This window comes from Cyprinodon tularosa, unplaced genomic scaffold (genome assembly GCF_016077235.1).
Source record: "Cyprinodon tularosa strain WSP-4 unplaced genomic scaffold, ASM1607723v1 ctg595, whole genome shotgun sequence".
In the NCBI taxonomy this organism is placed as follows: domain Eukaryota; kingdom Metazoa; phylum Chordata; class Actinopteri; order Cyprinodontiformes; family Cyprinodontidae; genus Cyprinodon; species Cyprinodon tularosa.
This window is the reverse complement of record NW_024039335.1, coordinates 422,695-441,778: the sequence shown is the minus strand read 5'-3', so window position 1 is coordinate 441,778 and position 19,084 is coordinate 422,695. Positions and strand designations below refer to the sequence as shown.

Genomic DNA, 19,084 nt, shown 5'->3' with positions numbered 1-19,084 from the left:
GTGTTTTATGGCACTTTACAGACTATGTGTATTACCGCCATCAAGTGGACGGAGATGTAATTCAGAAAAAAAAATCTCTATGTATCTTAAAAAAAAAAAACTAAATTAAATACATACTTATACTCACACACACATAAATACAAAATCCTCTAATCTAATTTTGTGTCTTTTAAATACTTAATAAGTGCTTTAACTATATCATGTGATTGATGTTTCCCTAATAAATTAACCATATTTACTGAACTCCCCATTACCCTTTCCAGTTCTGTCATCTTTTATATATTTTCTACAATAAATGAACACATGTTCTACTCCTCCTTACGGAGCCCATCTGGTGACATGGGCAGAATTTTTTTTTAAGATGTTTGAAGAGATAGATAACTTGTGGCCACGACTTTTTAAGTTTTGACCACAACTTACTAAGTTATGGCCACAAGTTATTAAGTCGTGGCCAAAACTTATCTTATTAAGTTGTGGCCACGACTTACTAAGATAGATGAGTTGTGGCCACGACTTAATAAGTTGTGGTCACATAGGAAGTAAAATAGATTTTAACTTTGATCAAACAAGTTGCTCCGCTAATCCTTTTGTCCTCCACCAAGCTGCACTTAACTCTTTTCCCCTCAATCTTGTTAATTCGTATGGCTTTGCCTTGTTGCACGCCGTCTCTGCAGTTTATTAACAGGTCTCCACTATACAGTATTTTGGCACTTTGGACTTCTATAAGTTTGTTTATCGACGATTTTGTTTACTGCACTGGATTCCAATCTGCAAAAGAGTCTCCCTGAATTTAAATAATTAATAATAATTTATTATTAATGTATTAATTAATAATAATAATTATTACAACATATTAATATATGAATTATTAATTAATTACATTAAATCATTATTTAATTAATTAATAATAAATAATAATTAACTCCTTAGTTTAAATATTACTTTGTAATCATTTTATTTTCCTGTGGAATTTCTATATTGTTCATAACTTGACAGAACTTCCGCTTTTTCTAATTCCAATCTTCTTCATTTTCACTATTTTCTTCTTCCATCCCACAATGATCGCACATCCCACATTTCTCCACAATCAACTTAGTAACACGCGTCCTGTCACTCCGGTCCCTATAATAAGAGTTAAACGAAATAAACGCCTAAAATGTATCAGAATCAACACATGTGTATCAGAGTCCGTCACACATAGGCGTCCCCTGCTCCCAAGTGTTAAAACATTAGTTCCTGTTTCTCCTTCCGGTCCCGGTTATTATTGCATCAGCATCTCATTCAGCACTGTGGAAATGTCGAGCTCAGCAGAGACAGGTACACATTTTCCTTTCATTAACTGACTGTTTTTATCCCCGATTACTGAAATATTCAGTCGATAAAAACCACAAACAGTTTCGTTTTAATATTTCAGTGGCTGTCGGTTCAAACTAGCCCCTATTAGCTGTAACTCGGCTAAAGCAACATAACTCCATTTAAAAACACAACAATTTAAGATTTTTAATGGCAGCGTTTGACTTCTGTAAGACAGACACATTAGTAAATTGGTGATCTTCAAGCTATAACAGATAATCTCCATTCGGCGTATTGTATTAAGTTGGTAAAGTCTTTATCTAACCAAAAACATATGATGTTCTCTAAATGTTCCCTTCTGTCCATCTGTCAGCTGATCGACTCAGTCATATATGTTGTGGTTTAAAAATGATTACTGTATCTATTTTCCTGTTTATAGAAGCTTATAGCAGCTTTATTAAAATCTGATTATTTTATTCTAACAAAAAAAGAAGATCTAAATGTTTCTTTGGTTCCATAAAAAAATGTTGTTTTTCTTCTCCAGCTTTTATTGTCATTACACTGCCACAACTACAGAGCAGTGAAATGAACTGTCTGCATTTAACCCAACCCTTTGGGGAGTAGTGTGGGGTTAAGGGTCTTGCTCAGGGACCCAGAGTGGCAGTCTGTGGGACTTGAACTCAGAACCTCTGGATTCCAGGCTCTTTGTCATAAACAATAGGCCGCCGCCACTCCCCTTCCTTTTAACAAATCTAAGCAGCTCCTGTTACCCTTTATCATTATCACTACTTCTAAAAGCTTAAATTAAATAAACGTATTGCTTGTATATCTGCTGCTTTCCCTTTAATTTCATCCTGCTCTTGATCTTCCCTCCAATGTGTTTCCCTGTGATGGTTCTGCTAAGTTACAGCTTTTTATTTCACTTTCATGGTCTCTGTATGTTTTTAGTTTTTCATCATCTTGTTTGTAACAAAGGAAAAGGAAAAACAAACCTGCTCCACATGCAGACCATTGATAGAATTAGCAGATTTCCCCTTTTCAACAGGACTCAGAACTAGCAGGCAGTTTCCTGAGCACCTGACGGTCAGTCAGAGCAGTGGTTGAAGCAGAGGAGGATCAGTCGATTCATTCAATTATCATTGTTTTGATGGGATTCCCATGTTTTACATTCATTATATCAGTTTCCTTATGTTGGATCCCATTTGCTATATATTGGGTTATTTGATCAGTTGGCTGGATGTTCACCGTCTTTTGTTCCTGACCTTTATATAAATCCTCTTCCGTTGCTTTGTTTAATCTTAACAGACATTTTAGTTTATTTAAACATTGTTGGGTTCAGCTTATTTAATGCATCTTATTAGAAATCAGCTGCTGGTTTGTGTCAATTAAGTCCATCGAGACGCAGAAAGGACTTTAACTCTGCATGTTTTGCATCGTTAGCATAAAGTTAAATAAAGCTGTTTTCTTTTACTCAGCCATCTTTTGTTTTATTTATTTATATCAGCTTTACTCAGTCTGTCGTTCCCTGGAAAAGCTGATTGGCTTTAATTTCTTAGTTGTTTTGTGTTGAAGCAGCTGAAGTTTTAGTTAAACTATGAAAGCGATCTGGATCAAAGCAGCTTTGGCGTTTCTTAAACCTGTTAAAGGCTGAAGGAGAGTCTGGCTGCTTGGAAGTAAAACATGAGGAGTGAAAGGTGTGATTGATGAGCTTTGCTGACTTCTCTGCCACTTGCTGCTCGGCGGGTAACTCTGCGAACGTCTGCCCTCTTGTTTCTGCAGCCTTTGAGTTTGGCTTCTTGCTGCAGATTAACGAGGAGGCTGCGCTCACCGCGGCCCTGAACGACTACCTCACCTCACGCAGCTACCTGGCGGGTTTCGGCCCCTCCCAGGTCGACTTGAGAGCCTTTAGGCTCCTTCCCAGACCCCCCGACCCGCAGCACGTCCACGCTCTGCGCTGGTACAGACACATTTCCGCCCTGCAGCAGGACCTCGCCGCAGACGGCAGCAGTGAGTAAACGGTTGATGGATCCTGGAGCGGGTTTCCTCCGCCTCTCCGCATGAACCCAGAGCTGCTCTGGAGCCGTTTGAGTTCAAACCGCAGCGTCAGCCGGTTTGTGTCGCTTTGATCGTTGTTCAAACAAACTGCAGCCCCAGAATCTGTCTGAAATTCTCTGTTTGTCCTGCATGGTTCTGCTCACTGCATCTGGGTTTACTTAATGGTGATTTCCGGAAGCTTTCGTCCCGTTTCCCTCCTGAGATCCTGACTTTCCTTTAATCTTAGAAAACGACCTTTCTCAGCAGCTCTCTCGCTTTCTGCCACCTTTCTTCTTTGAACTCGGGCTGCTTTTCTTAACTTTAAAGAAGTTCAATAGAGCAGCTTGTAAAGATGTATAAAAAGCTGTAAAATAAATCAGTTTTTGATGCAGAAGCTTATTTCTAACTGAGAAGCTGTGGAAATACTGCAACCTTTGTTTTGGAAAAAAAAAAGAAAAGAAGATGATTCCCTTCATCAGTCAGGATGTTCCTGTAGGAAACACTTTCTGGCTTGAACGCTTCATGAAAAGCAGCTGGATTAGGAACCAAACTTTTTAACCATTGGTTAAATAAGGTGGAGGATCTGTGATGCTTTGGGCTCTTCCTCCTCCAGAAAACATTCTTAAAAAAATAAAACAAAAAAAACAATAGAAAATGTGTCAGTTCTTGGTCCAAAATGAGCTCCAGCAGTAAAAATATTTATTTGGAGGATTTTTACATGACTGTACAAGGAGACCAGTAACCATGACAACAGCTTCACCTTCTCCTGAATTGGAGGGGAAAGCAAGATTTGGAAAGAATCATGTTTTAAAATAATTTTGTCAAATTGGTTTTCTTTCCCCTCCTGGTTGGACAAACGTTAAAGAAACATTTGGACTTTTTAAACTTTTTATGATGATTGACAGGAGGCTAAAACTGATGCTAAATCTAATCCTAATCAGAAACGTAATTTGAGTTGATGAGCTGACTGTAGCTGACAGAGTGATGAAAGGAAGCCATGTTTCTGGGTTGTAACGTGGATCCTGCCGGGTTGTTTCTGTCTGGTTCTTTTCCAGTGAAAGGGAGGCGGGTCCAGCCTCCATGGTCTCCACCCGCAGGAACAGAGGTTCCTCAGCTGCGGTTCTACAACAGCCTGACCAGAACCAAGGTACGGTGCAGAAAGCTTCCACCGCTCCGCTGTCCACCCAGCAGGATTTTGATCTTCGGCAGCTTTAATGCTAAATAAACCTTTGTACTTTTCACTGATTAATCAGATTTTTATTTAACTAAATAGACAGAAAAAACCCCACAGAACCAGGAGAGAAAAAGGTTCTGCAAGTAGGAACTAAACTTCATCTACGTCCTGTTAATAGAGCTGCAGCTAAAGATTAATGATCCGCTAATCTGTCAGTTATTTCAGTATTCTGTTAATCTCTTGATCATTTTTTGATCTGTTAATCTATCAGTTATTTCAGTAATAATTTCAATAATCCATTGTTTATTCAGCTACTTATTCTCAATTCAACTCAACCTTTATTTTAGATTAGATGAGCTTTATTGATCTCACAGTGGAGAAATTCACTGGTCACATATTGGCATAGAAGTTACAGAAGGTGCAAACATGGAGGAAAAAGGTGCATTAAGAATAAACAATATATACACAGTATATCCAGTCATATACAGTATATCAAGATAAATAAGGATTAAGCTGCAAGTCTACATGTATCACACACCATGAAAAACAAAATAAAGATAAGAAATAGAAAAAATACAAGGGAGTAGCACAGAGATTTGATTTATAAAGCACATTTAAAACAACTGGGGTTGACAAAGTGCTGTACAGGAATCACAGCTGCAGAGCATAAGATAAAAACTGAAATCTAAAATACATAAGCACAATGCAAAAAAGAAAAAAATGAATAGAGATAAAATATAATAGGATAAACGTTTCAATTTAGATAAATACATTTTAAAATAAAATGTTGTCAAATGTCCACTTAGACTTGATCAAAAGCCAGGGAGAAGAAATGTGGTTTTAGAGAGGATTTAAAAACCTCAAAGGAGCCTCTGATCTAATATGCCAAGGCAAGTTATTCCAGAGTCTCGGTGCCATAAAGTCACGATCACCTTTGGTTTAAAGTCTGGTTTTAGGCATCGTCAGTAGCAGCTGATTAGAGGATCTTAGTGTTCTGGCCGGGGCATGGATTTGGAGAAGCTCAGTCAAATACTGGGGGGGCTAGACCATTAAGAGCTTTAAAAACAAACAATACAATTTCAAATTTAAATTCTAAAAACAACCGGGAGTGAGTTGAATGAGGCTAGAACGGGTGATATGTGGTCACGTTTACATGTGCCAGTAAGGAGACGGGCAGCTGCATTTTGTACCAACTGCAGACGGTATAAAAGTGAGTGGTCCAAACCAGCATATAAGGAATTACAGTAATCTAATCTTGTATTAATAAAAGCATGGATTACAGTCTCCAGATCTCTGTGTGGCAGGTACTAGGGATGCACGATATAATCGGCCCACTATCGGTATCGGCCTGTATTGCCCTTAAAACTGAATATCGGACATCGGCCACCCCACCGATATTTAACCCGATATTTGATCAGCTTCTGAGTTTCTAAAGTCTAAAAAAAAAATACTACTTCTTCTTCTTCCTCAAAACCTTATTTTTTACAGACTTAAAAACTTCTAAAGACGAGGGAAAAAATATTGATACATTAAAATATCCCAATATCTTCATATGCTGATATATTGCCATTTAAAAACACCATATCAATCTCTTTTACTAATGAAATATTGCTATATGTCATCGTTATGTTACGAAATCCCCCGAAAATTCACCAAATTTCGCAATATTTTTATATGTTGATATATTGACGCGGTATCGATCTATTTTACTAACAAAATCTCACAAGAATTTGCAAAATATCACGAGAGTTTGTAACAGAACGATGAAATTTCACGAGATTTTGAAAGTAAAATAGATCGATACCGCGTTTTTAAAAATCTATTTGATATCAGCATATGAAAATATATTTGAGTATATTATTTTTCAAAGTGTCAGAAATGGATAACAAAACTGCTATTTTCAATGACTACTTATTTTTGTCCACCTTTAACATCAGTATCGATATCGGCTACATGAGTTTTAAAATATCGGCATATCGGATATCGGCCAAAATCCCAATATCTTGCATCCCTAGCAGGTACCCTTTCACTTTTGATAAAATTCTTAACTGGTAAAAGATGTTTTTTAACTAAGCTGGCGATCGAATTTCAGCCTGTCATTAAATATTACACCAAGATGTTTTTACTGATGATCGAATGTTAGGTGTAAGAGAGCCCAAGGAGCCAGGAGCAAAAACTGCTGGACTACAACCAAACATTGTAATTTCTGTCTTACTTTCATTCAGATTCACAAAGTTTGAGGTCATCCATGATTTAACTGTATGGGGTTGTTGGATTTTAAAGCTAAAGGAAAGTAGATCTGGACGTCATCAGCATAACAATGAAAACAAAGATTATGGTTCCTTAAAATTGACCCTAATGAGAGCGTATACAGGTGAAAAAGAACAGGTCCAAGAATGGAGCCTTGGGGAACCCCAGAACTGCCCAAGTCGCGCTAAAGATCATCCAGCATAGCAGGATTCCCTGAGTCACCATTAAATCATTAAAAACTTTCAACAGTGCTGTCTCAGTGCTATGAAAAGTCAGATTAAACTTCTTATATATATCATTGGCCACTAAGAATGATTTAATCTGGATAAAAAAAACTACTTTCTCTAAAATGTTAGATAAAAATGCCAATTTATTCTAAATGTGATAGCTTAGTAAATTAACGTTTCTAAAAAAGCTTTTGCAATTTGGAAATGAAAATCTTATTTCTCCTTGCAAGTTAATTGCAAATAGCAAAGCTGTACATAATAAATATATATATATATATATATATATATATGCATATGTGTGTCTGTGTATTTGAAATTTATTTGAATGGAAAATGTTTATTTTATATATATATAACTACTGCAATAAGTAAAATAAGCCAAATGCAGATTTTGGCGTCACTGTACCATCAGTCTGGGTAAAAATTTGAATACCAGATTAGTTAATAATTTTATATAATTCCATACCTGTGACTAAAGAACCAGATATAAAATCTTTGGGTTTTCATTTAGTGATAAAACATAACTTCTAATATGAAACAGTGAGTACGGAAACATAAAGTAAGCTGCTCTCCAGCAGACCTCGGTTACTTCCACTTCAGCAGTTCTGGTTCTGGAAATGTTTTTGTTTTGTTTTGTTTTTTACTTTTCCAGGACCTAAAGTCTGTTTAATCTCCTCTTCCTCCTCCAGGAGCCGTTCGTTCCTCAGAAGGGCAACAGAGTGACGTGGTATTGCTGCGGGCCCACAGTGTACGATGCGTCACACATGGGACACGCCAGGTAAACTGATCCGCCCCGGAAACATTCTCCGCTGAAGAATCCTGACTTGTCTTCCTGCCAGAGACGAGCTGCTCCGCCTCTTTTCCAGGTCCTACATTTCCTTTGACATCCTGCGCCGGATACTGAGGGACTACTTCAAATACGACGTCTTCTACTGCATGAACATCACCGACATTGATGACAAGGTGAGACCTGGATTAGTCCGTCTGGGATCGACACATAAGTGAACTGGTTCTGAAAAGATTTAATGATCTGTTTGTTTATTAAGAGACTTGGAGATTATTTAAGGCTGTTAAACATCCAACGCTTTGTGTTTTGTTACCAAAAGGATACGGATGAAGCGACCCAACATGCTGCAGGAAAGCTAACAAAAGTTTCATTTTCTGTTTCTCTCTGCTTCTGCTTGTTATCCAGAAGCAATTATTTCTTCCTGTAGGCGGTAACCATTGTGATGTGTTATTGTTACATCTCCTGGCTGGGTCTAGGATATAAGCTAGGAGGTTTCTGCAGGAAAGCTAACAAAAGTTTCATTTTCTGTTTCTCTCTGCTTCTTCTTGTTATCCAGAAGCAATTATTTCTTCCTGTAGGCGGTAACCATGGTGATGTGTTATTTTTACATCCCCTGGCTGGGTCTAGGATATAAGCTAGGAGGTTTCGGTAGTAAAACCCTAAAAGAAAAGGAGAACTGGGTTAACCTAACTCAGGCTAAAACCAAAATATACAAGCCTATAAAATAATCTACCTAGCAACAGAGATTGGGGATCTGGAGTCAACATTTATCTCTATGTCATGTGTTTGTTCTGCCCGGTCACTGAACCAGGTGAGTCCAATCTGTAGAGTGAATTAACCCCGTTTAGATTGGACCCACCTGGTTTAGTGCAGGGCTCGATGTTAACCATCGCCCGATCGCCCGGGGCAAGTAGTTTTTATTGTCGGGAGAGTACAGATTTCATTGCATTTGTCCGCCGAATGACGTCAGCTGTGTTGATCTAAAGGTTTTGGATTCACCAGCATGACGGCCGGTGAGAGTCTGACTGTAGAGCCTCTGTCCTACAGGATGATTCTGTCTGCAGGAAACACGTCAGGTTCTAGACCTGTCACCTGAGGTTGCACCCAGGTCCGCTCCGTCTGTTTGTTAACGATCTTTGAGTTTGACCTGTCTTCCTTTTTCAGATCATTAAAAGGGCCCGGCAGAACCACCTTCTGGACCAGTACAGAGAGAAGCAACCAAAGGCAGCGAAGATCCTGCAGGACGTCCTTAGTGCACGAGTGGTGAGTTACGGATCGGATCAGGAACGGAGCAGAGGTCCGATCTGGTCTAAACTGGAGCTGTGAAATCCTCTTTACCTCCATGTGTTTCCAGCCCTTCCAGGAGCAGCTGGTTTCCACCACAGACCCAGATAAGAAGGAGATGTTGGAGCGACTCGATGCCGCCGTCACATCGGCTCTGCAGCCGCTGCAGGGGGCGATGGAGAAGAACGCAGCAGATGAAGTCCTACAACCTTTGGCTCAGGTGAGACTGAGCAGAGATGCTGCTGAATTCAGACCTTCGCAGATGGTTTCCTGCTTCCGGCTGTTTTAGATTAATTAGCTTTTTATTCATCTTGTTTCTAACTTCTCCTGCTTTATACTCCAAGGTGTTGTTGGAGAAATCCAAGGATCTTCTGTCAGAATGGTTGGACAAACAGTTTGGAAGCCAAGTCACCGAGAACTCCATCTTCTCTGTCCTTCCTAAATACTGGGAAGGAGAGTTCCACAAGGACATGGAGGCCCTGAACGTAAGCCGCTTTGGAAGCCGTCACCAAGATGCCTTCAGGAGCTCAGACTGGTCACGCTTTCTGCTTCCATACCCCTCAGGTTCTACCTGCGGATGTTCTCACCCGAGTCAGCGAGTACGTGCCGGAGATCGTGGAGTTTGTGGAAAAGGTCGTCTCAAACGGTTACGGGTGAGGATATAAACCGTCTGTATCAGTCTCCTCCATCTGTCTCCTTTTAATCATTTGATTGTTTGCAGGTATGAGTCCAACGGTTCTGTCTACTTTGACACCCAGAAGTTTGATTCCAGTCCGCAGCACTCGTACGCCAAACTGGTTCCAGAGGCTGTGGGAGATCAGAAAGCTTTGCAGGAGGGAGAAGGTAGGGGTTTAGTTCATTCATGTCCTACTCCAAGCTTCCACTAGGAGCCGCCAGAGTCTCAGAACATTCAAGGATTTTGGTTTCTGATAGATTAACGTGTGATGGAAAGCCTGTGATATTGACCTTTGCAGAGGAAACCTCTCTGCTCAGAAGAATGTTTGTTTCACTGTTTCTTCCTTTTCTTTTGAAAAAGAACAGGGTTTCCGCGGGTCCTTAACCTCTTACACCCTCAGGGGGTATAAATAAATTTCTGCCTGACAAAAACAAACAAAAGTAAATCACCTATAGCCTCACAGCTATTAGATTTAAGAAGAAACTTTTGGTACGTCTGTAAAGGTAAGATGTCATAGAATGGTTTTCTGGTGTCAGCACCATTGTAGCTTTGACCCTGCCTGAAATATTAGGGACAAAATACAAAATATTTTGCATTTTTTGAACCTCGCCAAAATTTTCTTTGAAATAAACATTGCAAAACACTACCAAAATATTATTTATAGCACAAAAAAGTAGTACAGACTTTTAAATCTAAATGTTGTATAAAACTATATCAAATTTGGACTCAATCAGATGAATCATATTTATTTTAGAATGGTATTAGTGAGAAATTTCTTAGGCGGAGGGGCCATTTTGGTACATTTATCCAAAAATGTCACCAAACTGTGCCAAATGTGTTTTTTACATCAATACTGGGGGTTTGTTAAAATTACGAGGTCACGTGGCAGCTGGACCCACCGGTGGGTCCGTAGGGTTCTAGGGGTTAAAAAGTCTTCAAAGGCATTGATTTCTTCAAAATAAAACTAAGGCCTTAATTGGTATTAAAATGTCTTAAATCAGTCTTTCGTAGGTCTTAATTTTTAAAACATCATAAATAGGATTATTTTTATTATGATTTATTTTTGTAATCTAAATAAAATGTTAAAATTTACCTTTTTTTTCCCCGATAGCAGAACCAATAAAAGCGTTGTTGCGGCCGGGACATTTGGGAGATGCACCATTTACTTTTTGTCTGGAAAATATGAGCAAGTGTAAATGTAACCAAAATTGTCTCCAGCCAAGAGTTTTCTCCATGGCTAAAACCAGGGAACATACATGAGGCTCAGTGGATTTTGTGCAAGAAGTCATTCAAGCTCAGAACGATGGGAATTAAGGCAGTGGAGTCGCACATGCGAAGCACAAAACACAAAGCGTCAAAATGGAGTTACCAAGAAACAGCCGGTATTTCTCAGTTTAGTTCCACCCTTGTCTCTGCAACGCCTCCACTTATCACCAAATCAAACATACTAAGAAAACCATACAAAGAAAAATGGCTGCAAAAAAGATGTTGTGGCTTTAAAACTGATTTGTTTTGTTCCCATGCTAAAACAAAGTTTGTGAATTCAGTTAAATAATTGTTAAAATATATCTGTCATTTGTGTGTTTTTAGCTTTCTTCCTGTATGGGAAGCTTTTCAAAATTTGAAACAGTCGTCGCAAGCGGATTTTTCTTGTCTTTCTTTTGAATTTGGTCTTAAATTTTTCTTCCAAGTGGCATTAAAAAGTCTTAAAAAGTCTTGAATTTAACTTGCCTCATGCTGTAGGAACCCTGAAGAAGAGATGAACAGATCTCTGTTTATAGCCTCGTCTTCATCCTGTGTCTCTGCAGGCGATCTGAGCATCTCTGCAGACAGACTGAGTGAGAAAAAGTCCCAGAACGACTTTGCCTTGTGGAAAGCCTCAAAGCCAGGGGAGCCGTCCTGGGACTCACCGTGGGGGAAGGTGAGTCATCACACTGTGCCCGAATACGAGCTTCTACCTGATGCAACCTGAGATGTTCGGCTGATCCAAGCCTTTTCATTCTGAAGATGATAAAGCTTACCTTTGTTTGGATGCTGCACAGGGCCGGCCGGGTTGGCACATCGAGTGTTCGGCCATGGCTGGCTCCATCCTAGGAGAGTCTATGGACATCCATGGAGGAGGATTTGATCTCCGCTTCCCCCATCATGACAACGAGCTGGCCCAGTCTGAGGTCTGCTTTCCTTATCACTGCTCACTTCTTTATGTTCTCCTTCCAAAGAGCCAGAGATTTATGGCGGATCACAAGAACTGGACTGAAACTGAGGGGGAAGCAGCCAAAGTAAAAAAAAAATATATATTTTCTGAATTACACAGAATCTGGCTGTTTGGAAGAGAAACATCCTTAAAAAGGCATCAAAGACTCACGTTGAGGTTTTCCTTGAGGAAGGTGGCTTCATCTGACCTGCTTTATCTCCTCAGGCGTTCTTTGAGAACGATCACTGGGTGCGTTACTTCCTACACACTGGTCACCTGACCATCGCCGGCTGCAAGATGTCCAAATCACTCAAAAATTTCATCACCATTAAAGACGCTTTGGCCAAGAACACAGGTGAGATTCTGCTGCTTGGTTCTGCTCTCATGGTTCTGTAGATGTTCATCAGGTGATGTAAAATGTTCCTCCTGCAGCGCGACAGCTCCGCTTGGCCTTCCTCATGCATTCCTGGAAAGACACCCTGGATTATTCCTCTAACACCATGGAGTCGGCCGTCCAGTACGAGAAGTTCCTGAATGTACGTGTTCGCACTATTCCAAAAAAAGAGAACTAAAATCAATCAGCTGGACTTTGTTTCCAGGTTTGAAGACGTTTTGCTTCCCATCCGAGAAGCTCTTTCAATTCAATATGTGAAGTGAAAAAGCTTCTTGAATCGAAAAATCTTCTTGGATGGGAAGCAAAACGTCTTCAAACTTGGAAACAAAGTCCAGTGAATTGTTTTTAATGTTCTTTTTTTGAATAACTGACCTGGATGACTGAGAATCTTCACCAGGGTGTTTACACCAGTTACTGTCGGTCCTTCCGGCTTTCTGGAGCAGCTTCCAAACAGCTGTTTTTGTTTGTCCTCACCAGGAGTTCTTCTTGAACGTCAAAGATATCCTGAGAGCTCCCACAGATCTCACCAGCCGCTTCGAGAAGTGGGAGGCTGCCGAGATCGAGCTGAACAACAGGTGAGGCGGCAAAGGAGTAAAAAGACGATCGTTTCCTTCTAGAATAGTGCTGCCTACAGTGGCTGAAAGTTAGCGCGGATCAGCTAACTGTTGTGGATCCATTTCTTTCTCCTGTGTTTTTTCGCTTCTGGTGTTTACGGAAGAGGATTAGGGCCACTGGGAAAAAAAAAAAGTTAACTGATATTTAAATTTTATTTCAGTTTAATATGGGAAAAAAGTCAAAATTCTGACTTTAATCTCAGAATTCTGACTTTTTTCTCAGAATTCTTACTTTAACTTACGAATTCTGACTTTACTCTCAGAATTTTGACTTTAATCTCAGAATTCTGACTTTTTTCTCAGAATTTTGACTTTAATCTCAGAATTCTGACTTTTTTCTCAGAATTTTGACTTTAATCTCAGAATTATGGATCTTAATGTAGATGGGCACCATGAAGGAAGAGATGTGGGAGCACTCAGCTTCACTGACAAAGATGTGAGTTGTTTGAGAGGAACAGCGACACACTGGTGGAAAATGACGGAATTAGGCAACTTTTTACGTGCCCGAGGGGTCCCCTCATTAATGGAGGAGCAGAAGGTCATTAAAACAAGAGAGCTAGTCTCTAAAACAGACATGGCTATGGCTTGATGCTAACATGTTTGTTAGCTGTCAGAATTCAGTCAGAATCCTGAGATTAAAGTCAGAATTCATACAAGCCTGCTTTCCATCGGTAAGTGAAAATGGGGACAAGCACGTAGGACGGCCTAACATAAACATATCACCAGAATGATTGACAAATAGGAGGACCACTTATTTTGATGATCCACCTGGAAGAAAAACATCCTCCACTATAACTTTAATATTTGGTATGATGCGTAACCATCGCAAACATAGAATTATGGTTTTTTTACACTTGGGAGCAGCTCATTCACACACCGTAAGTTAAAATAATACTTCAGCTACTTCCAAAAGTAGAAACTTATTTGAAAAGGAGGTGCCAAGGTGCTCTTTCTTCTTCTGTGTTTGCAAAAATGCCGTTCCGAAAGGCAGAACTCTGAGGTTCTATAGTACAACTGTGCCTAATGAGCTCCACCTCCAGATCTGCTGGAACTCTGCTACAGACTGACCGTCTGGTTCTGGTTCAGTTTCTATGACAGGAAGTCTGCCGTCCACCAGGCCCTGTGTGACAACGTGGACACGCGCGGCGCCATGGAGGAGATGAGGTTGCTGGTCAGCCACAGCAACAGCTACATCGCTGGCAGGAAGAGCTCCAAGCTGAGGCCCAACCGCCTGCTGCTGGAGAGCATCGCCTCATACCTCACCAACATGCTGAAGGTGAGCAGAGACGATTCAGCTGGACGGGTCCACACCGGGGCCGTCTCTGTTTAAGACATGAGGAAAATCTAAAGTCAAATAAAAAAGGAGTAAAGAAAAAGTTTCTATTGTTATTTGTTCATGTTTATCTGGTATTACCTTAAAGTTTACCGCTGCTCTTTTCTTAGTTTCATAGTTTCAAACCATCCTGATGGATGGAAGATTTAATGAGCTTTTTCTGTCGTTCAGATCTTTGGAGCGATCGAAGGTTCGGATTTCATCGGTTTTCCTGTCGGAGGCCAAACAGTCGATGTAAGTAAACAGCTCCTCGGTGGCAGGAAATCCACCTGAACCAGAGCTCCCAGTTATCCGTTTTCTTTGTCCCATCCCTACAGCTGGAGAGCACGGTGATGCCGTACCTCGCCGTGCTGTCGGACTTCAGAGAGAACGTCCGGCGAATCGCCAGAGAGCAGAAAGGTGAGGGAGAATCCCAAGTCCATTAGAGCAGAAACACGCTTTGCAGGATCCTGAACCAGTCCTCTTCTTTCCAACTGTCCAGTAACGGCGCTGCTGCAGCTGTGCGACGTGGTGCGGGACGACACGCTGCCGGAGCTGGGAGTCCGACTGGAGGATCATGAAGGTGATGCAGCTTTTTAACGGGGAGGAACATTTCTGACCTCTGGTGATGGATTGAGAACATGAGAGAGCAGGTGTCAGAGGTCACCTCCTCTTCCGCAGCCAATTCACTCTGACAGTGACTGTGTTACAGGTCAGCCCACCGTGGTGAAACTGGTGGATAAGGAGACTTTATTGAAGGAGAAAGAGGACAAGAAGAAGGTAGGAAGATTTTCACAGATCCATCCAGGTTTTATAACTGGGAAATCATAAAAATAAAACGAAAGGAACCAGCGGATTAAGTTACAGAAGCTCTGAGACCTTTTATTTTCTTCACAGATGGAAGAGGAGAAGAAACGGAAGAAGGAAGAAGCTGCCAGGAGGAAACAGGAGCAGGAGGTCAGCTTTTTTTTTTCTTCTGTCCTTCCACTGTCTATCAATCTACAGGGTTCCCGCGGGTCCTTAAAAAGTCTTAAAAGGCATTGAATTCTTCAAAATAAAACTAAGGCCTTAATTGGTATTAAAATGTCTGAAATCAACGGCTCGCCATTATTGGTTCCGTCCCGATAGCTGAACCAATAAAAGCGTTGTTGCGGCCAGGACATTTGGGAGATGCACCATTAACTTTTTGTCTGGAAAATATGAGCAAGTGTAAATGTAATGAAAATTGGTTATCCAGCCAAGAGCTTAAAACCAGTACCAGGGAACATACATGAGGCTCAGAGGATTTTGTGCAAGAAGTCATTCAAGCTCGGAACAATGGGAATTAAAGGAATAGTACACCCAAAACATGATTAGCCTTCATTTTCTACTCACCCCCATGCTGAACAACACTCTGGAGTACTTTTTTGATATCTCAAATGCATCTGGAGATCTGGGAGGCTTCTTGCTGTCTGCTGACATTCAAATAATGGAGGTCTATGGCGCCCGAGGCAGAAAGGTCCATAAAAGTCCACAAAAAACGTGTCAATATTCCTCCATACTGCTCGTCCAATGTATTCCAAGTGTCCTGAGTGGGTAGCATCCAGAATTTACTCGAAACGAAGTCATTTAGAATGTTTTTAGAGCATAAACAGTAGTGTATAGGATTTCCTGGAAGCGCGAGCCGGCACGTTCACGGCGCTACAGAAGCCGGCAGACCAAACCAGATGAAAGTGCGCATTCAGCTCTACCAATAATGCAAGCGTAGAAGAAGAAATGTGCTGTTTACCTGTGCAAAGAAAGAAACAACGAAAGAAAAATGTCTGAGGACTTCAGTGTTGAGGAAGAGCATGAGTTCTTTGCCGAGGTGAATGCGCACTTTCATCTGGTTTGGTCTGACGCGGTTTCCGTAGACTCGTGAACGCGCTTTCAGGAAATCCTATACACTACTGTTTATGCTCTAAAAACATTCTAAATGACTTAGTTTCGAGTAAATTATGGACGCTACCCACTCAGGACACTTGGAATACATTGGACGAGCAGTATGGAGGAATATTGACACGTTTTTTGTGGACTTTTATGGTCCTTTCTGCCTCGGGCGCCATAGACCTCCATTATTTGAATGTCAGCAGACAGCAAGAAGCCTCCCAGATCTCCAGATGCATTTGAGATATCAAAAAAGTACTCCAGAGTGTTGTTCAGCATGGGGGTGAGTAGAAAATGAAGGCTAATCATGTTTTGGGTGTACTATTCCTTTAACTTTTAGTCTGGAAAATATGAGCAACTGTAAATGTAACTAAAATTGTCTCCAGCCAAGAGTTTTCTCCATGGCTAAAACCAGGAAACATACATGAGGCTCAGTGGATTTTGTGCAAGAAGTCAATCAAGCTCAGAACGATGGGAATTAAGGCAGTGGAGTCGCACATGCGAAGCGCGAAACACAAAGCGTCAAAATCGAGTTACAGAGAAACAGCCGGTATTTCTCAGTTTAGTTCCGCCCTTGTCTCTGCAACGCCTCCACTTATCACCAAATCAAACATACTAAGAAAACCATACAAAGAAAAATATCTGCAAAAAAGACTTAGCACTGGTTATGTTGGGGCTTTAAAACTGATTTGTTTTGTTCCCTGCTAAAACAAAGTTTGTGAATTCAGTTAAATAATTGTTCAAATATATCTGTCATTTGTGTGTTTTTAACTTTCTTCCTGTATGGGAAGCTTTTCAAAATTTGAAACATTAGTGCAGTGGTTTATGTTAAAATAAACCTTTGGGTTAAGTTGTCACAAGCAGGTTTTTTTTCTTGTGTTTCTTGTGAATCTTGTCTTAAATTTTTATTTCTAGTGGCATTAAAAAGTCTTAAAAAGTCTTGAATTTAACTTGCCTTATGCTGTAGGAACCCTGATCTAACAATTGCTGCTTTTCTTTCAATGCCTCAGATGGCGAAACTGGCCAAGATGAAGGTCCCTCCATGCGAGATGTTTCGCTCCGAAACAGACAAATATTCCTCATTTGACGACACGGTAAGTGGAGGATTGGCATCGCTGAGCCGCTTTGGTTCAAGCTGTTGGACAGGTTCTCTCACACTGGGGTTCCACTCACTGAGCAACTGCAAGAGACCCATATCATCCTCCCTCTCCCAATGTGCGAGAACATCACTACTCTCCTCTTATCTTTCCAAATTGTCCCAGAATTCCTTCATCCTGATGCAGCTTATTAAACTAAGTCCTGCTGTCATCTGTTTTCCCTTCATCCGTCCAATCAGGCTGGTGCTTAACCAGTTAGAGTTTCCCTTTATGATGCTGTAATAAACCGATCAGATCCTGGATCACTTCCTGGTGTGACTCCTGCTTTCCTGTCCTCAGGGTTTTCCCACTCATGACGCGGAGGGAAAGGAGCTCAGCAAAGGCCAGGCGAAGAAGCTGAGGAAGCTCTACGAGGCTCAGGAGAAGCTTCACAACGAATATCTTCAAATGAACCAGAACGGAAACTGAGCCCTGCAGACCATCCATGCGACGTCACCCTCTGCTTTTATGTTCATAAACACGTTTAAATCAGCTCCCAAATCTCTACTTTATTTTTTGCATTGAAAGAGAAACATTTTCTAAGTTTCCCCATGAGCAGAAAGGAACTGGGTGATGTTCCTTCTAGTTTTTCTAATTTTGGATTAACTGGGAAACCTTTGATCAAGTTAGATTTTCTCTGTTAATGGGGAGAAACGCTGGAATCAGGGAGTGACTGGATGAGCTTCTCCCAGGATCAAACAGCGTCACATGCAGCTGGATGTTGAACTTCCTCCTCATGTTCCTCATCAATCTTCACCCATTCCTAATCCCAGCAACGTCTTTGTCAAACTAACTTAGTTCCTATTTGTTGTGATGTGGGTCCAATTCCGCTAATAAATTCCAGGACATGACTGAACACAAGCGGCCTGAACTCTGAGGAGCTGCTTAATGAAGGAATAGGATGTTTTCAGGGAGTAATGTACAATCCGAAAGGTTGTAGAAAATAATCTGGGAGTATTTTAATCCATCCATTCATTACAGTTTGTATTTTTCTACCATCAGTCAGAAAGCTGTGGTTCTTTGATGCTGAGGCTGCAGGATGCTCGAATAAAGAGTCACAGAAAGTGTCTTTATTTCCAATTACTTCTTTGGTTAAATCTGATCCATTTTGTTCCACGTCAAGAAACGGTACCAAAGAGATCCATCGTCCTCCTCCCTGTATCTCTGTGGGAATAATCCGATATTTAATTTTACTATGAAGACGGGACCATCTGGATCCCAATGAAGAGCAAAATTCCAATTAATGAACAAAAATAATAGTCAAGATTAGTGATTCCTAACCTAGTGGTCTGTGAGTGCATTGCAACGGGTACATGAAAACATTTTATTTCACAGTTAATAAAATAAAAATAGGGCTGGGGTCCTTCCTGCTTTGTGAGGACAAAACTAAGAATCAAACAAGTTTTTTTCAACCAAAAAATCAGTTCTTCTTCTATCTTTGAGTTTGACACACATCCAAACCCAGCAGAGGAACAGACTGGATGTAGAGAACACACTAAGACTCAACTTTATTTATCCCTTGGGATTATTCCTTCAGGGAAATTCTGATTCCAGCAGCTTATATAGGGTACAGTGAGTTAAAGCAAAATGCCATTAAAGAATTGTGTTTATTGTACCAAAAAGCATAAAGGGGAAAGAAAAGTTTTAATGTCCCGGAATATGTTTCCTTTAGACATAAAAATAGCTGCACAGTAGAGAGCTAAGAGAGGACTACCAGTATATAGTCGTAGTTGACTTGGATTATTGCACTTGTACTGCAGAGATGTACTGACTTCATAAATAAGTTTGAAAAAAATTACACAGTA

General features: G+C 40.5%; 1 protein-coding gene across 2 annotated transcripts; it reads left to right on the top strand.

Moving 5' to 3' along the window:
• The first annotated feature begins 1,191 nt into the window (after positions 1-1,191).
• cars1 (cysteinyl-tRNA synthetase 1) lies at positions 1,192-18,352 on the top strand. 2 transcript variants are annotated; one of them, XM_038306873.1, is made up of 23 exons: positions 1,192-1,317; positions 3,073-3,300; positions 4,383-4,474; positions 7,667-7,755; positions 7,844-7,940; positions 8,929-9,027; positions 9,119-9,268; positions 9,393-9,533; positions 9,613-9,701; positions 9,770-9,891; positions 11,533-11,645; positions 11,767-11,895; positions 12,144-12,273; positions 12,351-12,454; positions 12,790-12,887; positions 14,013-14,202; positions 14,431-14,493; positions 14,577-14,658; positions 14,741-14,821; positions 14,951-15,018; positions 15,136-15,195; positions 17,154-17,237; positions 17,580-18,352. In XM_038306873.1, the coding sequence occupies exons 1-23, from the start codon at positions 1,296-1,298 to the stop codon at positions 17,706-17,708; spliced, it is 2,460 nt and encodes an 819-aa protein (XP_038162801.1). In that variant the 5' UTR covers positions 1,192-1,295; the 3' UTR covers positions 17,709-18,352. The 2 variants fall into 2 exon arrangements, with proteins under 2 accessions (XP_038162801.1, XP_038162800.1); XM_038306872.1 differs by lacking the exon at positions 3,073-3,300 and having other exon boundaries at positions 1,242-1,317.
• Positions 18,353-19,084: the final 732 nt, after the last annotated feature.

What these genes read in the sequence shown, in the direction of transcription:
- cars1 (XM_038306873.1), top strand. Translation starts at nt 1,296, where the DNA reads ATGTCGAGCTCAGCAGAGACAG. An exon ending in ACAGCCTGACCAGAACCAAG is followed by an intron (nt 4,475 to 7,666) that starts GTACGGTGCAGA and finishes TTCCTCCTCCAG; the next exon opens with GAGCCGTTCGTTCCTCAGAA. An exon ending in TCACCGACATTGATGACAAG is followed by an intron (nt 7,941 to 8,928) that starts GTGAGACCTGGA and finishes TTCCTTTTTCAG; the next exon opens with ATCATTAAAAGGGCCCGGCA.